General features: G+C 35.6%; 1 protein-coding gene across 3 annotated transcripts in view; it reads left to right on the top strand.

Annotated features, from left to right (window-relative positions):
* The window catches only part of MON2 (MON2 homolog, regulator of endosome-to-Golgi trafficking), a 114,822-nt gene that overhangs the window by 57,947 nt on the left and 31,517 nt on the right, over nt 1-25,358 (top strand). For all 3 annotated transcript variants that reach the window (XM_054718910.1, XM_054718909.1, XM_054718911.1), the window contains exons 13-25: nt 2,063-2,144; nt 2,909-3,093; nt 3,857-3,969; nt 4,523-4,627; nt 5,026-5,106; nt 5,184-5,257; nt 5,344-5,434; nt 10,256-10,357; nt 11,418-11,528; nt 14,562-14,737; nt 17,159-17,321; nt 18,736-19,029; nt 22,615-22,813. In XM_054718910.1, coding sequence (XP_054574885.1) covers nt 2,063-2,144; nt 2,909-3,093; nt 3,857-3,969; nt 4,523-4,627; nt 5,026-5,106; nt 5,184-5,257; nt 5,344-5,434; nt 10,256-10,357; nt 11,418-11,528; nt 14,562-14,737; nt 17,159-17,321; nt 18,736-19,029; nt 22,615-22,813 — 1,776 coding nt within the window. The remainder of the gene's footprint in view (nt 1-2,062; nt 2,145-2,908; nt 3,094-3,856; nt 3,970-4,522; nt 4,628-5,025; nt 5,107-5,183; nt 5,258-5,343; nt 5,435-10,255; nt 10,358-11,417; nt 11,529-14,561; nt 14,738-17,158; nt 17,322-18,735; nt 19,030-22,614; nt 22,814-25,358) is intronic.

The following is a 25,358-nucleotide window of genomic DNA, read 5'->3' as shown; positions in this document are numbered from 1 at the left end:
TATTTTTAATTTTATTTGGAAATAATTTGAAATTTATAGAGAAGTTGCAAAAATAAGAGTTCTCATATATTCTTCACCCTGATTTCTCAATTGTTAACACCACCCTATTTGTGTTATCATTCTCTATTTATATACATGTCACTATACTTCTTTTCTGGACCATTTGAGTAAGTTGCAGACATGAGGCCCCATTTTCCCTTAATATTTTAATATGTATTTTCTAGAATTAAGAACAGTTTCCTACATAACTACTGTACAGTTCCCATCAGAAATTTAGCATCAATCCAATATTACCATTGAATTCCAGACCCCATTTCAATTTTGCCAGTTGCCCCTTTATGTTCCTGGATCACATATTAAGTTTAGTTCTATGACTCTGTACTGTCCTTTAATCTTGGAAAGTTCCTTAATTCTTTTCATGTTTTATATGACCTTGACATTTTTTAAGAGTACAGACTAGTCAGTTTTGGTTTGTCTTTTGGTTCCTCATAATTAGATTCAATTTAATCATTTTTGGCAGAGCTACTGCAGAAATGTTGCTATGCTATACTTACTGTGTTCAACAAACGTCATATGTTTCATAATTGGTGACATTAACTTTTATCATTTGGTTAATATGATGTCTAGCATGTTTTTTCTGTGTAAAGTTAATTATTAACTTTTTGTGGAGAAATACTTTGAGACCTTTACTTTAAAAAATATATATTTTATTGATTTTTTACAGAGAGGAAGAGAGAGGGATAGAGAGTTAGAAACATGGATCAGCTGCCTCCTGCACACCTCCTACTGGGGATGTGCCCGCAACCAGGGTACATGCCCTTGACCGGAATCGAACCTGGGACCTTTCATTCCTCAGGCCGACGCTCTAGCCCAGGCGTCCTCAAACTACTGGCCCGCGGGCCACATGCGGGTGTTTTTGCCGTTTTGTTTTTTTACTTCAAAATAAGATATGTGCATTGTGCATAGGAATTTGTTCATAGTTTTTTTTAAACTATAGTCCGGCCCTCCAACGGTCTGAGGGACAGTGAACTGGCCCCCTGTTTAAAAAGTTTGAGGACCCCTGCTCTAGCCACTGAGCCAAACTGGTTTGGGCGAGACCTTTACTTTAAAAGAGATTTCCTTTCTCCCTCATTTTTTTTTCATTTATTTATTTATATTAGTATAAATTCTTGAATCCCTATTTTATTCAAAGAATTATAATCTATGATTATCATTATTTGGTTTGACTCCCAGATATCCTCAACAGGGCCACTGGGGACCCCCTTTCAAGATAGCACATGTGCCTCGTGTCCTTTTGTCATTTTCTGAGCACTCTTACTATCTAATACAATAAAATGTTCCAAGCTTATCTTGTTTTTTCTTGCCCAGTTCAGCAATCAGTTATTTTTCCAAGGAGTTCTAGTTCTTTTAGTGGAGAATAGTATTTAGAAACTAACACATGGGCACTAGGTATACTTCTTGGTACTTGAATAGGAAATACAAACACACAAGCACACATTTTTCTCTACATTTAAAAAAATATTTCTCTGTGAAATATCAAGAGGTCACACAAATGTTTCCAATTCCAGTTTAATATGACAAGATTTATTTTTAGATTTCCATATTTGTAATTCCCTTCTTCCATAGAGAGAAACTGGATCCCATTTTACTCAACATGTTTACTTTTTTGCTTGATCCCCAATGTATATAATCAATCTTATTACATTGACTCATTGCCAGCTGGTCACATAGGGTGAAAGTTTGGCCCAATGAAGGGGAAAGGAATAAGAATTGATCTGATATGTATACTTAAAAGATATAAGTAAACTTGTATATAGAAATATCTTACCATTGATATTTTAAAATAACTTCGTTTTAAGGCTTGCTAAATTCTGAAACTATAATGTGGTTTTTAAGTTTTCATTTATTCAGATATATTTTAAATATAATAGCTTTAATATTGAATAGTTGAGTTGTTGGTGTAAAAATGACCAGGGAGATTTTAGAATTTGACATATTGTCAAGTACTATGATATCTATAATTATCATCAAGTAGTTTATTTTTTATTTGTTTTGTTTTAAGTTAATAAAGCTGTTTGGGAAGAAATGGTGAATGCCTGCTGGTGTGGTCTACTTGCTGCTCTCTCACTCCTTCTTGATGCCAGGTATTAAGTCTTTCTAAGTTTTATATTGCATTTGACAATTAAAAAAAAAACACACTAAAATAGTTTACTTAAATTTGTCCTAAAAATTATTTTCTAATTTTAGTTTTTATATATGTATAATATTATTCTTTGTTTTATTTTTTTATTCTTTTTTTTTTTTTAGAATGGTTTACTGATTCCTAAAGAGAGAGGAAAGGAGAGGGAGAAAGAGAGAGAGAAACACTGATGTGAGAGCACAACATTGATCAGCTGCCTCCTGCATACCCCCTACCAGGAATCGAGCCCACAACCAGGCACGTGCCTGATCGGGAATTGAACTGGCAACCTCTTGGTGCAGGGTCTGATGCCCAACCAACTGAGCCATACCAGCCAGGGCATTATTCTTTGTTTTGATTCTCCGCCCCTATTCTACCCTTGCCTTGCTCCCCACCAGAATTGTTAGTGTTTTAGGAAAAAAACAATCCTAAAATTACAGAATGACTTTTTCATTTCAAGCCTTACTATTACAATTATTATAATCATAGTATTCAATTTCTTTGCTGTTTTTCTTCAGAATCGCAGAATTTACTGATTTTAAAATGCTTGATATTTTTAATTTTCAGGTATATGTTAGTTAACATTCCTTCTTAAGTATATTGATTTTGACAATTTTTAACAAATTTTCTTAAAATTTCCTTGAATACCTAATTCCACATAGTTTGCACTGTAATTAAAAATAAATTAATTATATTAATCACATTAATGAAATACTTTATTTTTTTCAGCACAGATGAAGCTGCCACTGAGAATATTTTAAAAGCTGAACTGACTATGGCTGCTCTTTGTGGAAGACTGGGCCTAGTAACTTCAAGAGATGCCTTTATAACTGCAATATGCAAAGGTTCCCTGCCTCCCCATTATGCTCTTACTGTATTGAATACCACCACTGCAGCCACCCTTTCCAATAAATGTAAGACTTCAGTTTACTGAAAGTTCTCTTCATCTAGTGGGCTGATATGGCATAGAGAAAAGATTATAGAACTTCTTAGTTCAAGCCTCTGCTCTTCTATTCACTGACTCTGTGACCTCTGTGAGAAGTTAATGTCCCTGAACCTTAGTTACTTTCATCTTTTAAAAATAGTGGAAATGAGGGTAGGGGAAAATAATATAATTTTAAGCAATAATGGTGAAGATAAATCTGGAAATTCTTTGTAAACTATAATATATTGTCGAAATGGTGGTGTTTTATATGTTTTTTCCAATGGAACTAGTAGAACAATAATGTTTGCAACTACTTATATTAAATTGATATTCAAAAATTTTTTCCTTATTGAATACTTTCAACATTCAAGTTTCTTCCATGCAATGTAAATATATTTCAATAAGATTTTCAGTTTTTAAACTGCAAATGTAAATTTTGGTCTGTAACTTTAATTGAAAAGTTTACTGGGAATACATGTTTAAAATAGAGTTCTAATTCTATTTTAAATTCTTACAAAGAAATCTACCAAAGTTATATAATTTGTTAAAGTTACATAGAAAATTAAGTTACTTAATATTTGCTTAACTTGTCTTTGTTTTTGCCCTTCCCGAGTTTTAAAAATGTTTGCATATAGGTAACTAAGTCATCATTTAATTCAGTTTTGTCAAATTAATGTCTTAAAATATAACATTACTTTGAATGCAACATAAAAATTATATTTGAATTACTTAGGTATTCATTTCTATTGTAGCATATTCCATTCAGGGCCAAAGTGTTATGATGATAAGTCCATCAAGTGAATCTCATCAGCAAGTAGTGGCAGTGGGTCAGCCCCTAGCAGTCCAGCCTCAAGGAACAGTAATGGTAGAGTACTTGTTCTTTTCTTGTTTGCCAATTAACTTTCAAGGAAACTTTTTTGTGTGTTTGCCAAAATGTATCTTTATACTTATTTACTTTCTTTTACCTGGTTGTTATCTTTAGAAGAAATTAGGTAAATATGCAGTTGACATTATCATAATCAACTATGATAACAACTTTTTAAAAAAATTTCTTTATTGATTAAGGTATTACATATGTGTCCTTATCCCCCCTATTACCCCCCTATCCCCACCACTCATGCCCTCACCCCCCTGTTGACTGTGTCCATTGGTTAGGCTTATATGCATGCATACAAGTCCTTTCGTTGATCTCTCCCCCTTACCCCCCACCCTCCCCTACCTTCCCTCTAAGGTTTGATGGTCTGTGATAACACAACTTTTAAGGAAATGAATGTATTCTGTGTAAAACCATCCAAACCTATTTTCTTAGTATTTTTGGTGTATTTTTTATTTTATTTGAATATGATAATGCTGCTGTACAGGCTTTTAATTTTCAAGAATGCATAACAGGTCTGCAAATATATCCTTTTTTAATATAGTTAACATCTAAAAATATCCAGTGTATGAGGACTTTACTTAACTTGGCTCACTGTCATGGGGCTGTTCTTGGAACATCATGGCAACTTGTCTTGGCAACTCTACAGGTATGTTGTAGTCTCTGGATCAGAGGTCAGTATTGTTTTATATCTAAGTGCTAACAAATTAAACTAAGCAATGTCCATTGGTACTTTGAACAGGCTGAAGGAATAAGCAGTAAATATGAAAAGGGAGAAGTTGGAAGGGAAAGAAGACATGGCTTATGTTGTATGAAATAATGGAATACTTCTCATAATGGCCTATGTTCTAGACTAAGTTCTAATGCTTATGCTTGGTGTAATAAGTATTTTATATGACTATTAATTGCTGACTTAAATTTGGTTGTTAGAAGCCTACTACTGATTTTAGTTTTAGTTAGTAAAAATTACTACCGAATTTTAATTTTCATTATTAGAATTTTTATGCTTATGAATTTCTTTGTTTTGATTTTTAAAAACATTTTCAGCATCTTGTATGGATTCTGGGATTAAAGCCTAGTAGTGGTGGTGCCTTGAAACCTGGGAGAGCTGTAGAAGGACCCAGTACAGTAAGTTCTAGTCATTCTTATTCAATTAGTGCTTCCCACAATGTTCATATGTTACATTAATTTTATTCTTCTCTTAGGTTCTGACAACAGCAGTGATGACAGATTTACCAGTGATTTCCAATATACTTTCAAGATTGTTTGAAAGCTCGCAGTAAGATCAGGTTTTTAAATTGGTGGAAACATTATTATTAGCTGTTGATTTTAGATCAGAATGTCTTATTCATTTTTTTATTTCAGGTACCTTGATGATGTATCATTGCATCATTTAATAAATGCGCTTTGCTCCTTATCCCTAGAAGCAATGGATATGGCCTATGGAAATAATAAGGTGTGGTATTCTACCTCTTTGTTTTAAATATAGCACATTATTTAATTAAATAAGGTGTGTGTGTATTCATCATGATATTAGTATCTCACTAATGGGACCAAAACCTTGTAGGCTAACCCTACTCTGTTGACTTTTTACCATTTATGGTGTTTATCTGTTGATGGAATAGTGATTTGGCTTGTGATATGTCTAGGGTGAGGCAAAAGTAGATTTACATTGTTTGTATGGAAAGTAATACAAAAATCCTATATAATAAAAGAATAATATGCAAATCGACCATACCTCTGCTACACCAACAAGCCACACCCACCAGCCAATCAGGAGTGAGTATGCAAATTAACCCAACCAAGATGGCTACAGCCACGGAGAGAGCAGGAGGCTTGGGTTTCCTCAGCAATGGAGGAAGCCAAGCTTTCTGCCTGCCCTGGCCTGCCTTGGCCTCCGCTCAAGGCTACAAAGTTTCCATTATAGAAGATAAATAAATCCCAGATACCAGGGCCTCTGCTTGGGTCGCCGGGGGCCGTGGCCGGTCTGCAAACCACCACAGGCCCCTCGCCCAGGCCACCCCACGCCCCAAGGGAACCCCAACCCTGATCCGGGACACCCTTCAGGGCAAACCAGCCGGTCCCCACCAGTGCACCAGACCTCTATCCTATCTAATCCTCCTATCTAATAAAACAGTAACATGCAAATTGACTGTCACTCCAATACCCAAGATGGCTGCCCCATGTGGTCAAAGATGACTGACCCCATGTGGACACAAGATGGCTGCCACAAGATGGCCAGCAGGGAAGGGCAGTTGGGAAGGACCAGGCCTGCAAGGGAGGGCAGTTGGGGCTGATCAAGCCTGCAGGGGAGGGCAGTTGGGGGGGACCCAGGCCTGCAGGGGAGAGCAGTTGGGGAGGACCAGGTCTGCAGGGGAGGGGAGTTAGGGGTGGCCAGGCCTGCAGGGGAGGGCAGTTAGGGGCAATCAGGCTGTCAGGGGAGCAGTTAGGCATCAATCAAGCTGGCAGGGGAGTGGTTAGGGGGTGATCATGCTGGCAGGCAGAAGCGGTTAGGGGCAATCAGGAAGGCAGGCAGGCGAGCAGTTGGGAGCCAGCAGTCCTAGGTTGTGAGAGGGATGTCCGACTGCCTGATTGGGCCTAAACGGGCAGTCGGACATCCCTCGAGGGGTCCCAGATTGGAGAGGGTGCAGGCTGGGCTGAGGGACACCCCCCCCCTTCCGTGCACGAATTTTGTGCACCAGGCCTCTAGTTAATAAATAATAATCCAAGAATAAACTGTTTTGCATACTCACAACCATAAACCTACTTTTGCCCTACCATGTATTATTGTTTTAAATAAATAAATAAATAATAGTAATTTCTCTATAAGTACATTTTTCTTGTGTATTGAATATTTTTCAAAATATTTTTATAAAGAACAAAACAGCACCACATTTATAAATAAGTTCTATAAAATGTCACAATAATACTTACAGTTATAATTTATGATTGGGACAATACAAGATTTAAATCAAGGAATATATGTCTCAGTTTCTCTTATCTTTGTTGGGATAGAAAATAGGGAGCTTATCATTTCTTTCTGAAGGCAATAAATAATTCTCCCTATTTTGAAAATTAATTTTTTGCTTTGTTCATTGACTACATGAATAGAAAATACTTTTGAGACAATGTCTTTCTATGCTCAAAATATCATTCCTGTTATAACTGGGAAGCACAGGAATATTTCGATTTATTTATATCTTAGAAATTATTTAAAGTAAAATGCTTTCTACATTTCACAATGAATAAATATAGTTGGACTATTTATACATAAGTGAAGACTCGCAAAAAATGATTAAAAAACAGAGAATGCAAATTTGTTTAAATCTAAATGTAGGATCCAAAATTATGTTGTCTACCTAATCCTTAATTATAATTCTGTATACTGTGGCTTATCATCTTGTTCATGTGACTCATTTAAAGATTAGCTAGTAAGGTCTTATTAGGGCAGTGTTTTGTAATTATAGCACATAGCTAGGGAATTACATAGACATCCAGGTGTTTGAAAATATGTAGTGTTATAGTTTACTCCCAAACTAGGCAAGGATAATATAAAATATAGTGAAGTAATAAATTTCTTCAGTAATTCTACATTTTTAAGATTAATTATTAATACAAAAGTTAAATATTTTTAATATTTAAAATTATTTTTAATGACACTTTAGCAAGTTTAAATGGTGATGTCTTGAGAATTTATGCATTCACTCAACAAGTACAGTTCTTACTTGTACATGATACTGTTAGAAAATATAAGATTTTTACTTTCAAAGAGTATATAAACTATCTGGCTCATAGTTAAGTGGTAGTTAAGATAGTATGAAAATCTAAATAAATAGGGTAGTATTAAGTGATGTAACACTGATTCTCTGAATCCTTAGTACCTTGTTACATAAGACATTTTTGGTATGTATTTCTACTGAAATGAATTAAAGTTAAGATGAATTAGTGTGATTGGAGCTGGAAATTGAAGGAATGGTAGGATTTAGATAGGTACAAAAGGGCAGTATCATGGAAATCAAAAGGTAAAAAAATGTTACAAAAAGTCAAGATCAATGAGGACTGAAAAGAATAAAATACTTTATTACTATTAGTTTATTGCTAACCTAGAGTGGTAGGAGTAGATTCATTATTTCTCAACAAATGTTGAGAAATTGAACACTGGATTAGAGATGATTTCCCTGAGAATGGGTTCACATCTCCATTTTAGGATTTAATTTTGTAAAGTGAAGTGCTGATTAATGGAAGGGAAATAAAAAGTTTGTAAAAATATTCAAAAAGGATGACATATGTAATACTTTCAACAATAAGATTTTAAAAAATATTCAAGTATAAATTTTATAAAAATGTTGTTTTGTTTGTTTTAAATATGTTTTTTTATTGATATCAGATAGAGGAAAGGAGAGGGAGAGAGAAATAGAAACATCAATGATGAGAGAGAATCATGTATCTGCTGCCTCCTGCACATCCTCCACTGGAGATTGAGCCTGCAACCCAGGCATATACCTTGACCTCCTGGTTCATGGATTGATGCTTAACCACTGACCCACACTGGCCGGGCAAAAATGATTTTTGTTGTTGTTAATCCTCACCCAAGGGTATTTTTCCATTGATTTTAAGAGAGAGTAGAAGGGAGGGAAGAGACAGAGAGAAAGAGAGAAACATTGATGTGAGAAAGACACATTGATTGGTTGCTTCCCACCCTGACCAGGGCTGAGGATCAAGCCTGAAACTGAGGTACATGCCCCTGACTGGAATCGAACCCGGGACCCTTTAGTCCACTGAGTCAAACTGGCTAGTGCCAAAAATGTTTTTTGATATAGGCATAAGAGAGTCTATTATTAAACTGTGCTTTCTGAGAGATCAACCAAGGGACTTGTATGCATACATATACTCCAGTAAGCCTAACCAATGGACACAGACACCAGGGGGATGAGGGCATGAGTGTGTGTGTGGGGGGGGGGTTGGGTGTCAATGGGGGGATAAGGACACATATGTACTACCTTAATCAATAAAGAAAAAAAACAACACTTTTTATGGTGGAAGGCAAAAAATAACAACACACAAACACAAAAAAACTAGTGCTTTCTATAAAAATTCTAAATATGCAGATACTAAAATGAGTAGAAACCTCTATTTTCTACATTTTTAAAGTTCATTATGATGTTATCAGTGTAAGTTAAATATTCTAGGTTTTAAAGATGTATATATCAGTGTTCTTTAGCTGTGGCTTTACAGTGACCTGTCATCTCATTTTGGTCCTCATTGTAGGAATTTGTACTAATGTGTTAAGGAAGTAGCTGATGGTAAAGCCTGCAAATTCTTTTTTAGAAGGAGGTGATGTTAATGATACTTGTGCAGGCATATTACCATGCTCATATCAATAACAAAAATAAAGCAGAATAAGGAATAAAAAAGCAAAATAATAGTTTGCTGAATGTCAGACCCTAACAGTATGTTATTTAATTATTGAAAACAACTCTGTAAGGTTCAGTAGCACTATCGCCATTTTATAGATGAAATATGAAATAGCTTAAGTAATTTGCCTGGGATCACCTATTTTGTAATTGGTGAAGCTTGGATTTAAACCCATATTTGTCTCATTCCAGAGTTCCATTTTTAACCACTTCACTAGTGACTTTTGTGTACATCAAAGTCAGCTATGAGATTTTTTTGAAAATATAAATGTCAGGGCCACATTCTAGGCTTCCTGAGAAAGAATCTTTGAGTATGAGGCCTCGATATCTGTACTTTTTTTTTTTAAATGAGATCAAAGGAGAGGGAGCATGTGCTTGCAAGCTCTCTGGTATCTTTTCTCATGAGGACACTAATCCTATTGTATCAGGATTTTATAATCCTATGACCTCATTTAATGTCAGTGATCTTATCGGCTCTATCTCCAAGTACTGTAACATTAGGGGTTAGGGTTTCAACATGTGAGTTTTAGGGGGACACAGTTCAGCCCATAGCAGAATTCTTTCCTTCTGGTCAGAAGACTAGTCATTCTGTGTGTCTGAAATTTTTAAATTTCACTTTTCCCTCACTAATCCATTCTCTTTCTAATCAAATATTCCAATTGGGAGCTATTCTGGATACTTGAGGGTGGGCAGAAAGGCTTATCTCATGAGGACTGGGGTTTTATTATCTTTATTGCTAACTTTGTACTAACTAGTCATATATTAATTATAGTCATGCTCTTCAGAGTGTTCTCAGTTTCATTTATTGTTGAAGTACTCAAATTTTTCTTTAAATATCAAGATGTAATATGTTTTCTCTCTAGGAACCCTCTCTTTTTGCTGTTGCTAAATTGTTAGAAACTGGCCTAGTTAACATGCACCGAATAGAAATTCTATGGAGACCTCTAACTGGCCATCTACTTGAGGTAACCTCTTTTTAAAAATTATTATATTTATTTATTTTTGTTAAGAATAACACAATAAACTAATGACTCTCGATAACCATACACAAAATCAGGATTAATTATATCTATATATTTTTATCAGGGACTAAAGTTAATTGCCTTGTAGGAATTCTTTTGTTTTGGTGTGAAAATAGGTGCTATATCAATAAAATCTCTGAAGTATCATTCAGCTGTTAGTTTGGGTTCTCTTTCTTTTATGATGCAATCTTTTAACCACCTTATTTTCAGCTAGTTCAAGGCAATTGGGACAGATTTAGTAGTAAACACTGCTGCTTTACAGCCTTTCCCATGATTATGAGATAGATCTCCTACAAGGGGAAAAACTGTTTGGTATCACTACTTGTAGGTGGCGCCAGAGAATTTATCTGGATTTATATTCTCTAGTATTCAAGTTGGGGTGATTCTTAAGCATTAGCTTAATAATAGCTGCTTCTATCAGTATACATGTGTATGTGCAGTTTTGGTTTATGATGCCATAATCATTTGATATTAATTTAGTAACCTGACAAAGGTATTATGTTTAATAAGAAAAACAAATGTGCTAGTGTTTTTCTCCCTCCCACCCCCATTTTATTTAGATTACTTTTATGAGCTATTAAAGGACATGTACAGATTTATTTATTATGGATATTCTCCTCAAATGGCAAAAAATGTGGTTTTTAAATTATAGCACATTATTTATGAGGGTAGACCTAATTAGCGACGTTAGTATCTGCTGCTTTTGTTTACTCTAATGACATCATTTACTTTTATGAAATCCTTTCTTTTCTGTGACTTGTTTGATTTCATCTTTTATCTTCTGTCTCTCTATTGCTTCCTCTTGCCCATTATTCAGAAGGTAAGCTTACTTATATTTTGGATACAATATTTCCTTCAACCCTTATTGATGAATATTTGATGTAATTTTTTAAATGTGAAAGGATAAAAATATAATGTTTTTATTTTTCTTTTCTCAAATTGATATGTAAGCTTAAGTATACAAGTTATATATTTAATTTTTGTTCAATTTATTTACCTTCAGGTCTGCCAACATCCAAATTCTCGAATGAGAGAATGGGGAGCAGAAGCTTTAACTTCACTTATTAAAGCAGGGTTAACATTTAACCATGATCCTCCACTTTCACAAAACCAGGTAGAAAAAAAATCTTTTAAAAAAAAGAATATTTAATGTAAAATCATCTTCTTCCATATGTAATTTTTTCTTAATTTATCAAATGGCTGATAATTTTTAAAAGTGGGTTTTGTTGGTTAATCTATGATACATAGGCCATGGGTCTCCAGGTTGATATACCTGGATATTTAGGATTATCTTTATCTAATGTTGTAGAAACTTTCTTGTACATGACATTGAACTAAGTTAATAAACTACCTGGAATTTGTCTCTCAGTCCAGAAATTTCAGTGTTGGGGCTTCATTTTGGAGCCCTATTTTATTAGTCTCTTTTTCTTTCTTTGGTCCTTACCTATCTTTGACATTTTTATTCTCATTACCCTTACATAGGGAGAAAACAAGTGGCAAAAGGGATGAACACAGTTAAATAGATTTTTATTTTTCAATAATTTACAAAGTTATTTTATGTTTCATAGTTTACATTAGTCTTGAGTCCTTTGTCCTAATCATTCATATATATTTTATACAGTTTCACCTAATCATTCATATATATTTTATACAGTTTTTTAAAATTACACCAAAGGTTTATTGTTTGAAGATTGAGTAGGAATGAAGCATTTAATGAAGCAACTATTCCCATTGCTCTCATTGTCTTACTGTATTGTAATTGTATTCTACAAATTTATTCATCAAACTAGAGGCCTGGTGCATGAAATTTGTGTATTGGAGGGGGGGTGTCCCTCAGCCTAGCCTGCGCCCTCTCGCAGTACAGGAGCCCTGGGGGATGTCCAGTTGCTGCGGAGGCAAGAGAGGCTCCTGCCACTGCCAATGTGCTCGCCAGCTGTGAGCCGGCTCAGGACTTCTGGCTGAGCAGTGCTCACCCTGTGGGAGCACACTGATCACCAGAAGGCAGCTCCTGCATTGAGCGTTTGCCCCCTCGTGGTCAGTGTGCATTATAGCAACCAGTCGTTCCACTGTTTGGTCGATTTGCATATTAGCCTTTTATTATATAGGGTACTTATCTAATCTAATAATAGACAAATATGCAAATTGACCATACCTCCGACACACCCACAAGCCACGCCCACAAGCCACACCCACCATCCAATCAGAACAAGTATGCAAATTAACCCAAACCAAGATGGCTACAGCCACAGAGAGCAAGGTTTCCTAGGTAACAGAGGAGGCCAAGCTTTCCATAGCCGTTGCAGGCCTAAGCCTCCACTCAAGCTACAAAGTTTCAATTATAGAAGGTAAACAAATTCAAACAAATGGCGGCAGAATGGAGCTTGAGAGAGCAGGCCAGTGTTGCCGCCGGCAACAGGGGAAGCAAAGCTTTCCACACACCCTGGCCGGGCTCACCTGCTTAAGGCAACATAGTTTCAATTATAATCCCAACACAATGGCTGCGGCCTCGGAGGGAGCCCCAGGCTTGGCTTGGCTCCGCTCCAGGCTACAAAGTTTCAATTGTAGAAGGAAAATAAATTCCAGATACCAGGGCCTCCGCTTGGGTTACCAGGGGGTGTGGCCGGCCTGCAAACCACCACAGACCCCTCACCCAGGCCGCTCCACACCCCAAGGGAACCCCCACCCTGATCCGGGACGCCCTTCAGGGCAAACCAGCTGGCCCCCACCCCTGTACCAGGCCTCTATCCTATCTAATAAAAGAATAATATGCAAATTGATCATCACTGCAACACACAATATAGCTGCCCCCATGTGGTCAAAGATCCTGCCCCCATGTGGACACAAGATGGCCACCACAAGATGGCCAGCAGGAGAGGGCAGTTGGGAGGCACCCGGCCTGCAAGGGAGGGCAGTTGTGAGGAATCAGCCCTGCAAGGGAGGGCAGTTGAGAGGGACCAGGCCTGCAAGAAAGGGCAGTTGGAGGTGATCAACCCTCCAGGAGAGGGCAGTTAGGAGTGACCAGGCCGGCAGAGGAGGGAAGTTGGGGGCAAACAGGCTGGCAGGGGAGCTGTTAGGCATCAATCAGGCTGGCAGCGGAGTGGTTAGGGGGTGATCAGGCTGGCAGGCAGAAGCGGTTAGGGCCAATCAGGAAGGCAGGCAGGCAAGCAGTTGGGAGCCAGCAGTCCTGGATTGTGAGAGGGATGTCCGACTGCCCGTTTAGGCCCGATCCCACTGGGATCGGGCCTAACCGGGCAGTCGGACATCCCTCGAGGGGTCTCATATTGGAGAGGGTACAGGCTGGGCTGAGGGAGAACCCCCCTCCGTGCACGAATTTCGTGCACCGGGCCTCTAGTTAAGTATATAAGGCAGGCAGTATTTTAGCTTTTGGAGTAAAATGATGGGCAAAACAGAAAAGATCTACATTTTTATACAGCTTTTATTTTAGTGATTTCTTATTTTTTTCCTAACTGCAATTTAAAAAAAAAAAGAAAATCCTTGTTTATGTATATCTTCAATGTTCAGCTTAATACCTTGCACAATGTGTGTTCAGTCAGTGAACCAAATAAATGAATCTTTGGAGAGAAGAAAGTTAAAAATGAAGCAAGTGTTTTCAGTTGCTGAAAGTAATAGAAAAGAGTGCTTTTTTTTTTTTTTAAACTCTCCAGCAGATTTTGTGCTTATGTCATCCTTGTTTCTTATACTTATTCATTTTTTAGAAGTATTGAGAATTTTAAATTTAAATATATATGCTATACATTAATAGAGTAAATGAAAGGTAATTTTAGAATTTGGAAATTGTTTTCCTTTTTATGAATACAGTTAGATATTATATAGATCTATTTCCTTTAGTGAGATTTATTTCTATATGTATCTATTATTATCTTTTAATGTAAGGTCACTCCCCATTTATCCTGAATTCTAACATCTTAAAAATTAATTTTTATTTTCTCTTAAGTTAAAAACGATATAGATGACAAAACTCCTAATGATTACTGTCAGAAAATTATATTCAATGTTTATTTTACTATAAAATTTCTGTTTACTATTGCAGTCTGATTGGAGGTGATTTTGAACTTAAAAAGTCTCAGCAGAGCCTTTCTGTCTTTTTGGGCTTCTTGTCCTAATTACTTTCTTGCCCTCTTTTCAGCGGCTGCAGTTGCTTTTGCTGAACCCATTAAAGGAGATGTCCAGTATTAACCATCCAGATATCCGACTCAAGCAACTAGAATGTGTGTTGCAAATTTTGCAGAGTCAGGGAGATAGTCTTGGACCTGGATGGCCATTAGTGCTTGGAGTCATGGGAGCAATCAGAAATGATCAAGGGTAAGTGTTGCAAATTAACATTCAAACAAGTAACTGAGAAAAAGGGAATCCATCCTAAAATCTTGTAGTAGTAGTAATTTTTTATATACTAGTATACCCTTCCTGCTTAAGTTCAAGTTCTACAGTTTTTCTTAACTCTACCCTCAAGAGGCTACAGCGAATTATTAGGGCTCACTTTTGTTTTGGAAGGATGGGAAAATTGCTATTTATTTGACATTTATACAAGGATACAGGTTCTTACTTATAATAAGATAAAATGTATCAATCTAACAAAGTTTATAGCACACCCAAAGATTGGGCTTTCTTTTGTTAAATACTTGGTAAGAAGTAAATTTACATTTATGGCTTGACCTCTCTGCATATATTGGGAAGTCTAAGAAATTGCTTTTAAGTGACCTTTTTTCATTGATTTGTTCATTTATTAAACATTGGTTCTGTGCCTAGTATATTCCAAATACTATGCTTGCTAGTTATTCTGATTACATAGATAAATAGCTCCTGCTCTAAAAGTAGAATCCTATGGAAAAGGAATAAACCCTATAAAAAGGATGTCCTAGTAAGATAATAGTTTTTTATGCTACAGAAGTATAGTAATCCAGTTGGAGGGGCCTATGCCCCTGGAGAGGGACAGAACCAAAATTATGAAGGATATTATATGCTTTTATAAACTATTTGGACTTATCCTTAATGCACTTGGGAGGTATTTTAGGATTTTAATCAGAGGAGTAAACGTATCTGATATGTATATGAGATGTATCACTGTGTCATGCAGCCTGGAGGAGTGGATGGGAAAGCCTACCGTGCTCTCTAGAAATAGAGAGGAGATGGATTTGAGCTACTTATTAACAGATTAACTTTTAGGGGGAAAGGGTTTTAGGAAACAGAATCAGGAATAATTCGAAGATTTCTGGCTTTGCTTAGTGGATAGTAGTCCAAATTACCATAAGGTATATAGCTAAACTAGAGGTCTGGTGCACGGATTTGTGCACCCGTGGGGTCCCTCAGCGTGGTCTGCGGGGATCGGACTGAAACCAGCAGTCCAACATCCCCCGAAGGATGTAGTAGTGCGTGAAGTGGCCTGCTGCTGCAGCTTGGAAGGCTTGCTGCCGCTCTGCTGAGGTCTCTGCGTGCCCGTCCTAGGGCAATACCGGGGTGCCCATGACCGAGAAGCGGCTGCAGGCTCACGCCCAGTCAGTCCTGATCCCAATCCCAGTCTGGATGGGGGAAGGCCACTCAGGGGGAGTGTCTGTGGGAGAGGCTTGCACCGCTGCAGCAGCATTGCCAGCCGTGAGCCCAGCATCTGGTGCCTGTTGGTCAGCTGAGCGGCACTCCCGCTTTGGGAGCACACTGACCACCAGGGGGCAGCTCCTGCATTGAGCGTCTGCCCCCTGGTGGTGAGTGCGCGTCATGGCGAACGGTTGAACGGTCGCTTAGGCTTTTATACATAGAAGGAATACAGAAGAAAGAGCACATTTAGAGTAAATGTATGGATTTGTTTAATTTAAGGTAGGACATTGCAGTGGAGAGCAGAAATTTGAATGTATTCGTGTGTAATTCTGCAGCAGGACTTGTAATACCTTGTTTTGATGACTAATTTAGGAGTTTTACATGATTGAGATGCTTGAGAGTATTATGGAAATCTTATTTTAAAAATTTATTTATAGTTATAAATTTCCTTAAATCCTACAAAATATTGAGATGATCAAAGTGAAAAGATATCAGCTATAGCTTAAATGAAACTGAAGTTTCTTCTTCCAACCTATAATGTAGTTACAAAATAGGATGTTGTTATATGAATGAAATGAATTAATGCATGTAAAACTCTTACAAAGTGCCTGACATAGTAAACGCTCAATGTATTAGCTATTATAATTCATTTTCATCATTATTTTTCGCCACCAGAATTTATCTTAAAAAATCAAATACTTCGTATTCTCTTTATATGAAATTCAAAATTAATCTTTTCTTTTATAGATTAGAATTTTAAAATAAGATATAGTATAGATATAAAAGAATAAAGAACTAATTTTCATTCAGTGAGTATTTCATTGTGTGTATTTATATATGCTAGGCATCATGTTAGATATTGGGGATATAATGGTAAGAGGTTAGCTCTAGGCAATTTCCTTTCTCATTTGATGTCTTAAGTTTTGTTGGGCTAGTTAGTGCAAAGTAAAAATAATACGGCATTAATACATATTTTCCTTTCCTTTTGCTAGTGTACTGTTTTATTTCTATATCTGTGAAGTTTTTTATTAATTATTTTAAATAAGCATTTTTAAAAATCTCTGTAAAATGTTGAAGTACTAGGTTATCTATATTAGAAAATATTTTCTTGTTCAAATTACCATAAGAAATGTATTTTCCCTTACATTTTGTTTAAATGCATGAGTATAAACTTCTTATCGTTTGTGTTTTCAGAGAATCCTTGATACGAACTGCATTTCAGTGTCTTCAGTTGGTTGTGACAGATTTTCTACCAACAATGCCTTGTACTTGCCTGCAGATAGTTGTAGATGTTGCAGGTAGCTTTGGACTTCATAATCAAGAACTTAATATTAGTTTAACTTCAATAGGTTTATTGGTATGTATCATTGCCTTTTAATAATATAACCTAGAGAGTGAATGGTAAGCAAATACTTGGCTCTATAGGAGTCTTGTAAATGACTCTGATACCTAACATATCTTGCTTAAAGGATTAAGTGACACAATTTAATTCATTAATAGCAGACTATTTGGAATAATTTTGACATATGGAACTGAAATTTGTTTTTTTACATGGTTTTCTTGAGAGGATTTAATAAACTGGTAATAGTACATACAAGAGAAAGAGTCAGTTGATTCTCGTGTAAGGGTTTATTGATTATCTATTATTTTGGAAGCAACATTTTGATATACTACTTATTTAGTAAATAAAACTTCCATAAAAGGCTTCACCATTTACAGAGTCCTATAGCTTGTCAACACTGCTTTGTTAGCTGTAAGGAGATTGCACATGATAGTGCAAGAGCCCAGACTGATAGACATATATTTTAATTCTGTCTACTCCTTGTTAATTGTTAAATTATTGATCTTCTGAGCCTCATTTTACTTATTTTGAATATAAAAGTAATAAAATCTAAGTTAGAATATTGTTAAATATTACACAAAGTAAACATGTAGAGAGCTGTTACCAATATAAATTTATTTAAAGGCAGTTATTTAGACTCTTAAATGTATATTATAACTCAGAATTTTAAAAGTCATATTTAAATACCTCTCACAAGCTAGATAACTTAGTATTTTGCTATTAAAAATAGAATCATGGGGGAAAACATAGGCATGTTCTGTATGTATATAATTGCTCCCAACGAGTAGTTGATTAATTCAGTGTTGATTTCTGCTAGATATTACTTTCTTTATTACTTTCTTTATTTTATATTTATGTTCACAGATATTGGACTTTACATTTTTACCATTGATATCATTCTCATTAATTTACATACCTTGCTGTGGTTGCTAATGAAGTCATAAGATATGTTTGGAAATAGTGATTGCTCTTGTATGAAGTTACAAAATATTATTCAGTGATATTAAGGAATTGTTAATAATTTTGTTAGTATGATAATGGTTTTAGGGTTATGTTTTTAAAGCCTTTTTTTAGTAGAGATTATAAAATAGGTATAAAGTAAAAATAAAATATTAATTGTTATATCTAGGTGATAGGTGTATCAACATATTGATATATTCTCACTATTTTTCTGTGTTCTTAAAATTTTTCATAATAAATTTTTAAAAAATATTAATGTTAGCAAAATATTTCTCCCCCATATTCTTCTGAAATCAGATAGAAACACTTGACAGAGGAAGAGATGTTTTCATTAAATCCCTTCTAGATTTCTGAAGTAATTTTTAGAAGTTTTATTCTAAAAAGTAAAACAGCTATGAGTTGCATATTTATATATGCCTTTAAAATAAAATCTATGCATAAAGTGATATTTTTCTACTTTGCTTTTTAGTGGAATATTTCAGATTATTTTTTCCAAAGAGGGGAAATTATTGAAAAAGAATTAAATAAAGAAGAGGCAGCACAGCAAAAGCAGGCGGAAGAGAAAGGAGTGGTTTTAAATCGGCCGTTCCACCCTGCACCACCATTTGATTGCCTTTGGTTGTGTCTTTATGCAAAATTGGGTGAACTATGCGTGGACCCCCGACCTGCTGTCAGGAAGAGTGCAGGGCAGACTCTGTTTTCAACAATTGGTGCACATGGGACCTTATTACAGCATTCAACATGGCACACTGTTATTTGGAAGGTATTGTAAACTAGCTTGAGTTATCAGCTTTTAATTGGAACACACATATACTTTTTCAATTAAACTTTTTCCTGTTTACTTTTTTTTTTTTTTTTAAGTTCAGTGACGAGGCAAGGGGTGGAGGGAAAATTGGTTCTTATATTAGATCCCTTCACTTTAATCTTCTATTCCTTGTTTCATCTAATTTGGGTAGCATCTCTTATTTATTTATTTATTTATTTATTTATTTATTTATTTATTTATTTAATTCTTTACTGTTTAAAGTATTACATCTTTCTCTTTTTTCACCATTGACCTCTCCCCGGCCATCCCCACCCCCCAGCACATGCCCTCATTCATCCCCCTAGAGTCTGTGTCCATTGGTTATGCTTATATGCATGTATACAAGTCCTTTGGGTGATCTCTTAATGCCTCCCCTGCCTTCCCTCTGCGGATTGATGGTCTGTTCAGTGCTTTTCTGCCTCTGGATCTATTTTTGTTCATCAGTTTATGTTGTTATATTCTGCAAATGAGTGAGATCATGTGATATTTTTCTTTCTCTGACTGGCTTATTTTGCTTAGCATAATGCTCTCCAGGTCCATTCATGCTGTTGTGAATGGTAAGAGTTCTTTCCTTTTTACAGCTGTGTAGTATTCCATTGTGTAGATGTACCACAGTTTTCTAATCCATTCATCTGCCCATGGGCACTTAGGCTGTTTCCAAATCTTACCTATTGTAAATTGTGCTGCTACGAACATAGGGGTGCATATGTCCTTTCTGATTGGTGTTTCTAGTTTCTTGGGATATATTCCTAGAAGTGGGATCACTGGGTCAAATGGCAGTTCTATTTTTAATTTTTTGAGGAAACTCCATACTGTTTTCCACAGTGGCTGCACCAGTCTGCATTCCCACCAGCAGTGCATGAGGGTTTCTTTTTCTCTGCATCCTCGCCAGCACTTGTCGGTTGTTGATTTGTTGATGATAGCCATTCTGACAGGTGTGAGATGGTACCTCATTGTTGTTTATATTTGTATCTCTGGATGATTAGTGACTTTGAGCATGTTTTCATGTGTCTCTTGGCCTTCTATATGTCCTCTTTTGAAAGGGGTCTATCTAAGTCCTTTGTCCAATTTTTATTGGATTGTTTATCTTCCTTTTGTTAAGTTGTATGAGTTCCCTATAAATTTTGGAGATTAAACCGTTATGGGATATAACATTAGCAAATATGTTCTCCCCTGCAGTGGGTTCTCTTTTAGTTTTGTTGATATTTTCTTTTGCTGTGCAGAAGCTTTTTATTTTGATATAGTCCCATTTGTTTATTTTCTCCTTAGTTTCCATTGTCCTAGGAGCTGTACTAGTAAAGATACTGCTATGATATATGTCTGCTATTTTTTAAAATATTTTTATTGATTTCAGAGTGGAAGGGAGAGGGAGATGGAAATAGAAACATCAATGATGAGAGAGAATCATTGATCGGCTACCTCCTGCACGCCCCACGCTGGGGATTGAGCCTGGACCCAGGCATGTGCCCTGACCAGGAATCGAACCTGGGATCTCCTGGTGCATAGGTCGACGCTCAAGCACTGAGCCATGCCAGCTAGGCTGTCTGCTATTTTGCTGCCTATGGATTCTTCTCAGATTTTTATGATTTCCCGTCTTACATTTAAGTCCTTTATCCATTTTGAGTTTATTTTTGTGAATGATGTAAGTGGTGGTCTAGTTTCATTTTTTTGCATGTATCTGTCTTATTTTCCCAACACAACTTACTGAAGAGACTATCTTGACTCCATGCATCTGTGCATTTGACAAAACCAAAAATGTTAGCTTTGTCATATTTTAAATTGCACTTTACGCAAAACAGATTAAATATTTAAAACCTCTTTTTTTTTTCTTCACCTCTTATCTCTGTCTCTGATTTCTGCCTTTGCCCTTCCCTTTTTTCCCATTTTCCCAAGTGTTAAAAATAGGAATTGCTAAACCATTACACATAATTCAAATGTAATATAATCAAATGAAAATTTTATGAATAAAATAATATCAACAACTGAAATTTACTTGCAGAATCATCAAACAAAAGTAACCTTCAACTGGTAAATTCTACGTTTGTTCATTAAATATAGTTTTCTTTTTTATCCCCTTTTAAAAAATTTCTTACAAAGTCAACAGTTAGGCTCTTCTTTTTTGTTCCATCTGTTTCATTTTAATAAAATTCTATTTATAATCCTTTCACTGGTTTGTGAATTTTTGAGAACAGTAAATTTGACAATAGGCAGCATAGTAAACCTTAATTGTATTTAACAATGTTTTCAACTTAATAAAGAGAACTCACTGTCTTCTTTAAAAATTAATAATGTACGTTTCCTAATAAAAATAGCTAAAAGCCCTTGTGTCTTCTGTCTCAACTTTATCCCCTGGCTCCTCAGATCAGAAACATGCTTAAGTTTTTGTTACTGTTTTTAAAAGCAAACTGATATTTTCTCTGATAGCTATTTTCCTTTCAACAGCTTCATTATTAATCTTGCTGCTTAATTCTCAGGGATTTATTTCTTCCTCTCCTTCCCTGCACTCCCTTATCCCTTGTAATTTGATTTCCAGATCATTCTACTTCACAGTCTCTTAAACATTAGCCAGTAACAGAATCACCTGGAGGACTTATTAAAGCATAGATTGCTGAGCCACCACTCTATCCTCGAGAGCGGAACCTTTGTTCTGCCAAGGGGTGTTTGGATACTTATAATGTCATTTGCTTGATAGAATTCACTTAGTATAAATGTATGTTGTTATGATAAAAGTGCCTAGATTTATTGAATTTCTACTCCCACCTTCTGTTGCCTTGGCAGGGTCAGATCAAATGATTTCTCAGGCCTTATACTGCCCATGGTCCAGGCTTTCCCCACCCCTGTTCTAGAGTTTGACTTTTTGCCCTTGTCCTCAGGCCTGAGAATTTGCATATGTATGACACTCCTGGGTGATGCTAATGCTGCTGATTTTGAGACCATATTTTGAGAACTATAGAAATTTTTCACAGGCTACAGGTAGTCTGCCAAGTTTTTTGCCATATGCTCATTCCTTATCCTACTCATTTTTTTGTAGCATTTAACCTTGTTGATTAGTTTCTCCATAAAATTTCTTTTCTTGGTTTGTTTCATAGCATACTTCTGGTTCTCTACTCAATTTTTATTTTAATTTATTTTCTTATTCCTTCCTCTGAATCTATCCTTTAAATATAAACATTTTCCAAGTCCTGAAACCATTTCCTGTTTCATTTTTCCACATATCTTCATCTAATCCTGAAGCATCAGTTATAAGCTCCTATCTAAATATCTCCTATAATTATATTTTTTGCCTGGACCCTTCTCATTAGTTTTGTTCTTTTTTTATACATTACCCCATAGATGCTCCACTAACACTTCAACCCAACAGTCTTAGATGTTGTTCTTTCTAATTTATTTTAATTTTTCATATTCCATGACTTATATAAGAATACTTCTAGTGTTCAATTTCTTCTAATATAGAGGGATTGATTAGATTGTCAGATATAATTTTTGTAATAATTCCTATCTATGTTATCAATACTTTTTATGTGTATTTTTATAAATATTCAGGTTCTCTTTCATCTATTGGACCGAGTTCGAGAGTCTTCTACCACTGCAGACAAAGAAAAGATTGAATCCGGAGGTGGCAATATTCTCATTCATCATTCAAGGGACACAGCAGAGAAGCAGTGGGCTGAGACATGGGTTTTAACATTGGCCGGAGTAGCAAGAATCTTCAACACTAGAAGATATTTACTGCAACCTTTAGGTGTGTGTGTGTGTGTGTGTGTGTGTGTGTGTGTGTGTGTGTGTGTATTTTTTTTTCCTGGTGATACAGATAATTCATGATAAAGAAAATTTGGAAAATACAAAAGATTTTTTTTGAAATTCATATACAATGCTACTTCCCAAGAATAATCTTAACTGCCAGTCTTTGTGTTAATGTGCGGTTTGTGCATAAGCAGTTTTCATTGAAAAAATAAGTATTACCTGCTATGGGCTAGCATCAAGGGAATATAATGAGCAAAAAATGCAAAATTGCTACAATTATAAATGCTATAAAGGAGTGGTGCATTATGAGCTTATAATAGGTATTTAACCAGGCCAGTGAGGTCCAGATTGTCTTCCCTAAGAAAGCATTATTTTATCTGAGATTTCAAGGATATGAGATTTCATTAGGTGAGGGTAAAATGCAAGTTGAAGGGCCTTATAGGCAGAGAGACCATGTAGAAGAGATAGAAGAAAATTGGGTGGGAGATGTTGAGGACCTTAGCATGTTTGAAGGTTTGGAATGAAAGTGTGATTCCAGATGAAGTTGTAGAGGTAGAGAAAGGCCAAACCATGCAAAACTCTGGAGTTCATGTTCATAAGTTAGAACTTCATCCAACAGCAGTGAAAAACTACTAAAAGGTTTTAATTCATATTGTGACATGATCAGATATGCAGTTCTAAAAGGTCACTGTGGATGGTATGAAATGGCAGCAAGGAAGGAAGGCAGGACACTATTAGACTGGTTAGGTTAGGAAGCTGTTGGTGCAGATCAGTAGTTCTCAACCAGGGCCAATTTTGCCCTCCCCCTTTTCCCTCCAGGACATTTGGCAATGTTTGGAGATATTTTTGGTTGTCACCACTGGTGAGGGACAAGTGCTGGTGGAATCTGGGGAGTAGAGGCAACAGATGCACAACAAAAAAGTATCTAACCGAAAAATGTCCATAGTACTGAGATTGAAAAGCCCCAGTGCAGACTATAGTACCTTCAATTTTGGTGGGAGTGATAGGGGTGATAGAAAAAGTGAACAGAAATACTTTTGTACATAATTGAGCATGCTATACATATTTTATTTTTTAGTTTATTATTTATATATATATATATATATTTTTTTCTTTTCTGTTTTTGTTGAAGCATAAGCTTATTTACTTTTTCTGTAGGCTTTTTTGTGTGGTGGTCTTCATGCACATTTTCCCCCAAAAAAATAACTTATCGTGCTTCATTTTGCATTTTAGGATTAACATATATATTGAAAACTTAATGTAAAATATATGTACAATGAAATGTACCAATTTTAACTGTATATTTGCTGAGTTTTGACAAAATAAGCATCATTTTTAATACCTCCACAATAGTTACTTTATTTTAAAAGCTAAGAACTAATGTAGATTTAGATTTTTAGAAATGAAGACATTAAGTAGTTTGTCTTGCTTTCATAACTTTTTACAATTTGAAGACTACAAATGTTTTTTATTTAGAATGAAGTTCATATTTTTAACATAAACATGTGTAATATATAATTTCCTAGTCTTTTAGAAAAGGGACTTTTTCCTAGACATAGAGTATATTAATAGAGAAATTGCTTTTGTTTAGCTATTTTGATAGTTGTTTGTGTGTTGTTGTTTTTTTAATATATTTTATTGATTTTTTTACAGAGAGAAAGGGAGAGGGACAGGGAGTTAGAAACATCGATGAGAGAGAAACATCGATCAGCTGCCTCCTGCACACCTCCTACTGGGGATGTGCCCACAACCAAGGTACATGCCCTTGAACAGAATCAAACTTGGGACCTTTCAGTCCGCAGGCCGACGCTCTATCCATTGAGCCAAACTGGTTAGGGCTATTTTGATAGTTTTTAAACATAATTTGTCAAAGCTCTTTGAATAGTTTACTGAAAAAAAATCTGTTTTTTATTGGATGTAAAAATTATACCTTAATATTTAAATTTAAAGAGAATAGAAAAGAGGCACAAAACTGGGAAGGTGTTATAGTTTGTCCTATATAGGCAGAGTGGTACTTACTGTTTCATACCAGATCTGTTTCTAGCTTTTCCTATTAATTGTATGCTTCCTCAAAAAAAAAAAAAAAAAATCAAGTATGGTGCCAGGTGGGTGCTACAATTATTTGGGGGATCTCTTTGTAAATTATATGTGTCTAACTACTATGCTATACATCTGAAACTAATATAAAATGATATTGAATGTCAACTGTAATTGAAAAACATTTTTTAAAATAACTTTAAATAAATAAATAAAATCAAGTTGTTTATAGCCTTTCAAAGGCTATAAACTTCGATTATTTATATATGTTCCATAACCTACTTATGTTATCCTACTTTGAAAAATGTCAATTTCTCTGACTTTTGCATTATTTAAGTGCAAGTATGTAGGTAACAAAGCAGCCCTTAAAGTAAAAATATTTGTTAACAAACCATTGGGCCAGATTGCTGTTAAGAATAAGGTCATTTTTGCTGGACTTCATAGAAACAAATTACACCTGGGTTCATTATATGTTTAGTTGGTCATAGTAGTAGAGCAAGAGATTG

This window comes from Eptesicus fuscus, chromosome 7 (genome assembly GCF_027574615.1).
Source record: "Eptesicus fuscus isolate TK198812 chromosome 7, DD_ASM_mEF_20220401, whole genome shotgun sequence".
Taxonomy (NCBI): Eukaryota; Metazoa; Chordata; class Mammalia; order Chiroptera; family Vespertilionidae; genus Eptesicus; species Eptesicus fuscus.
The sequence above is the reverse complement of the archived record's forward strand: the minus strand, read 5'-3'. Positions and strand labels throughout refer to the sequence as shown.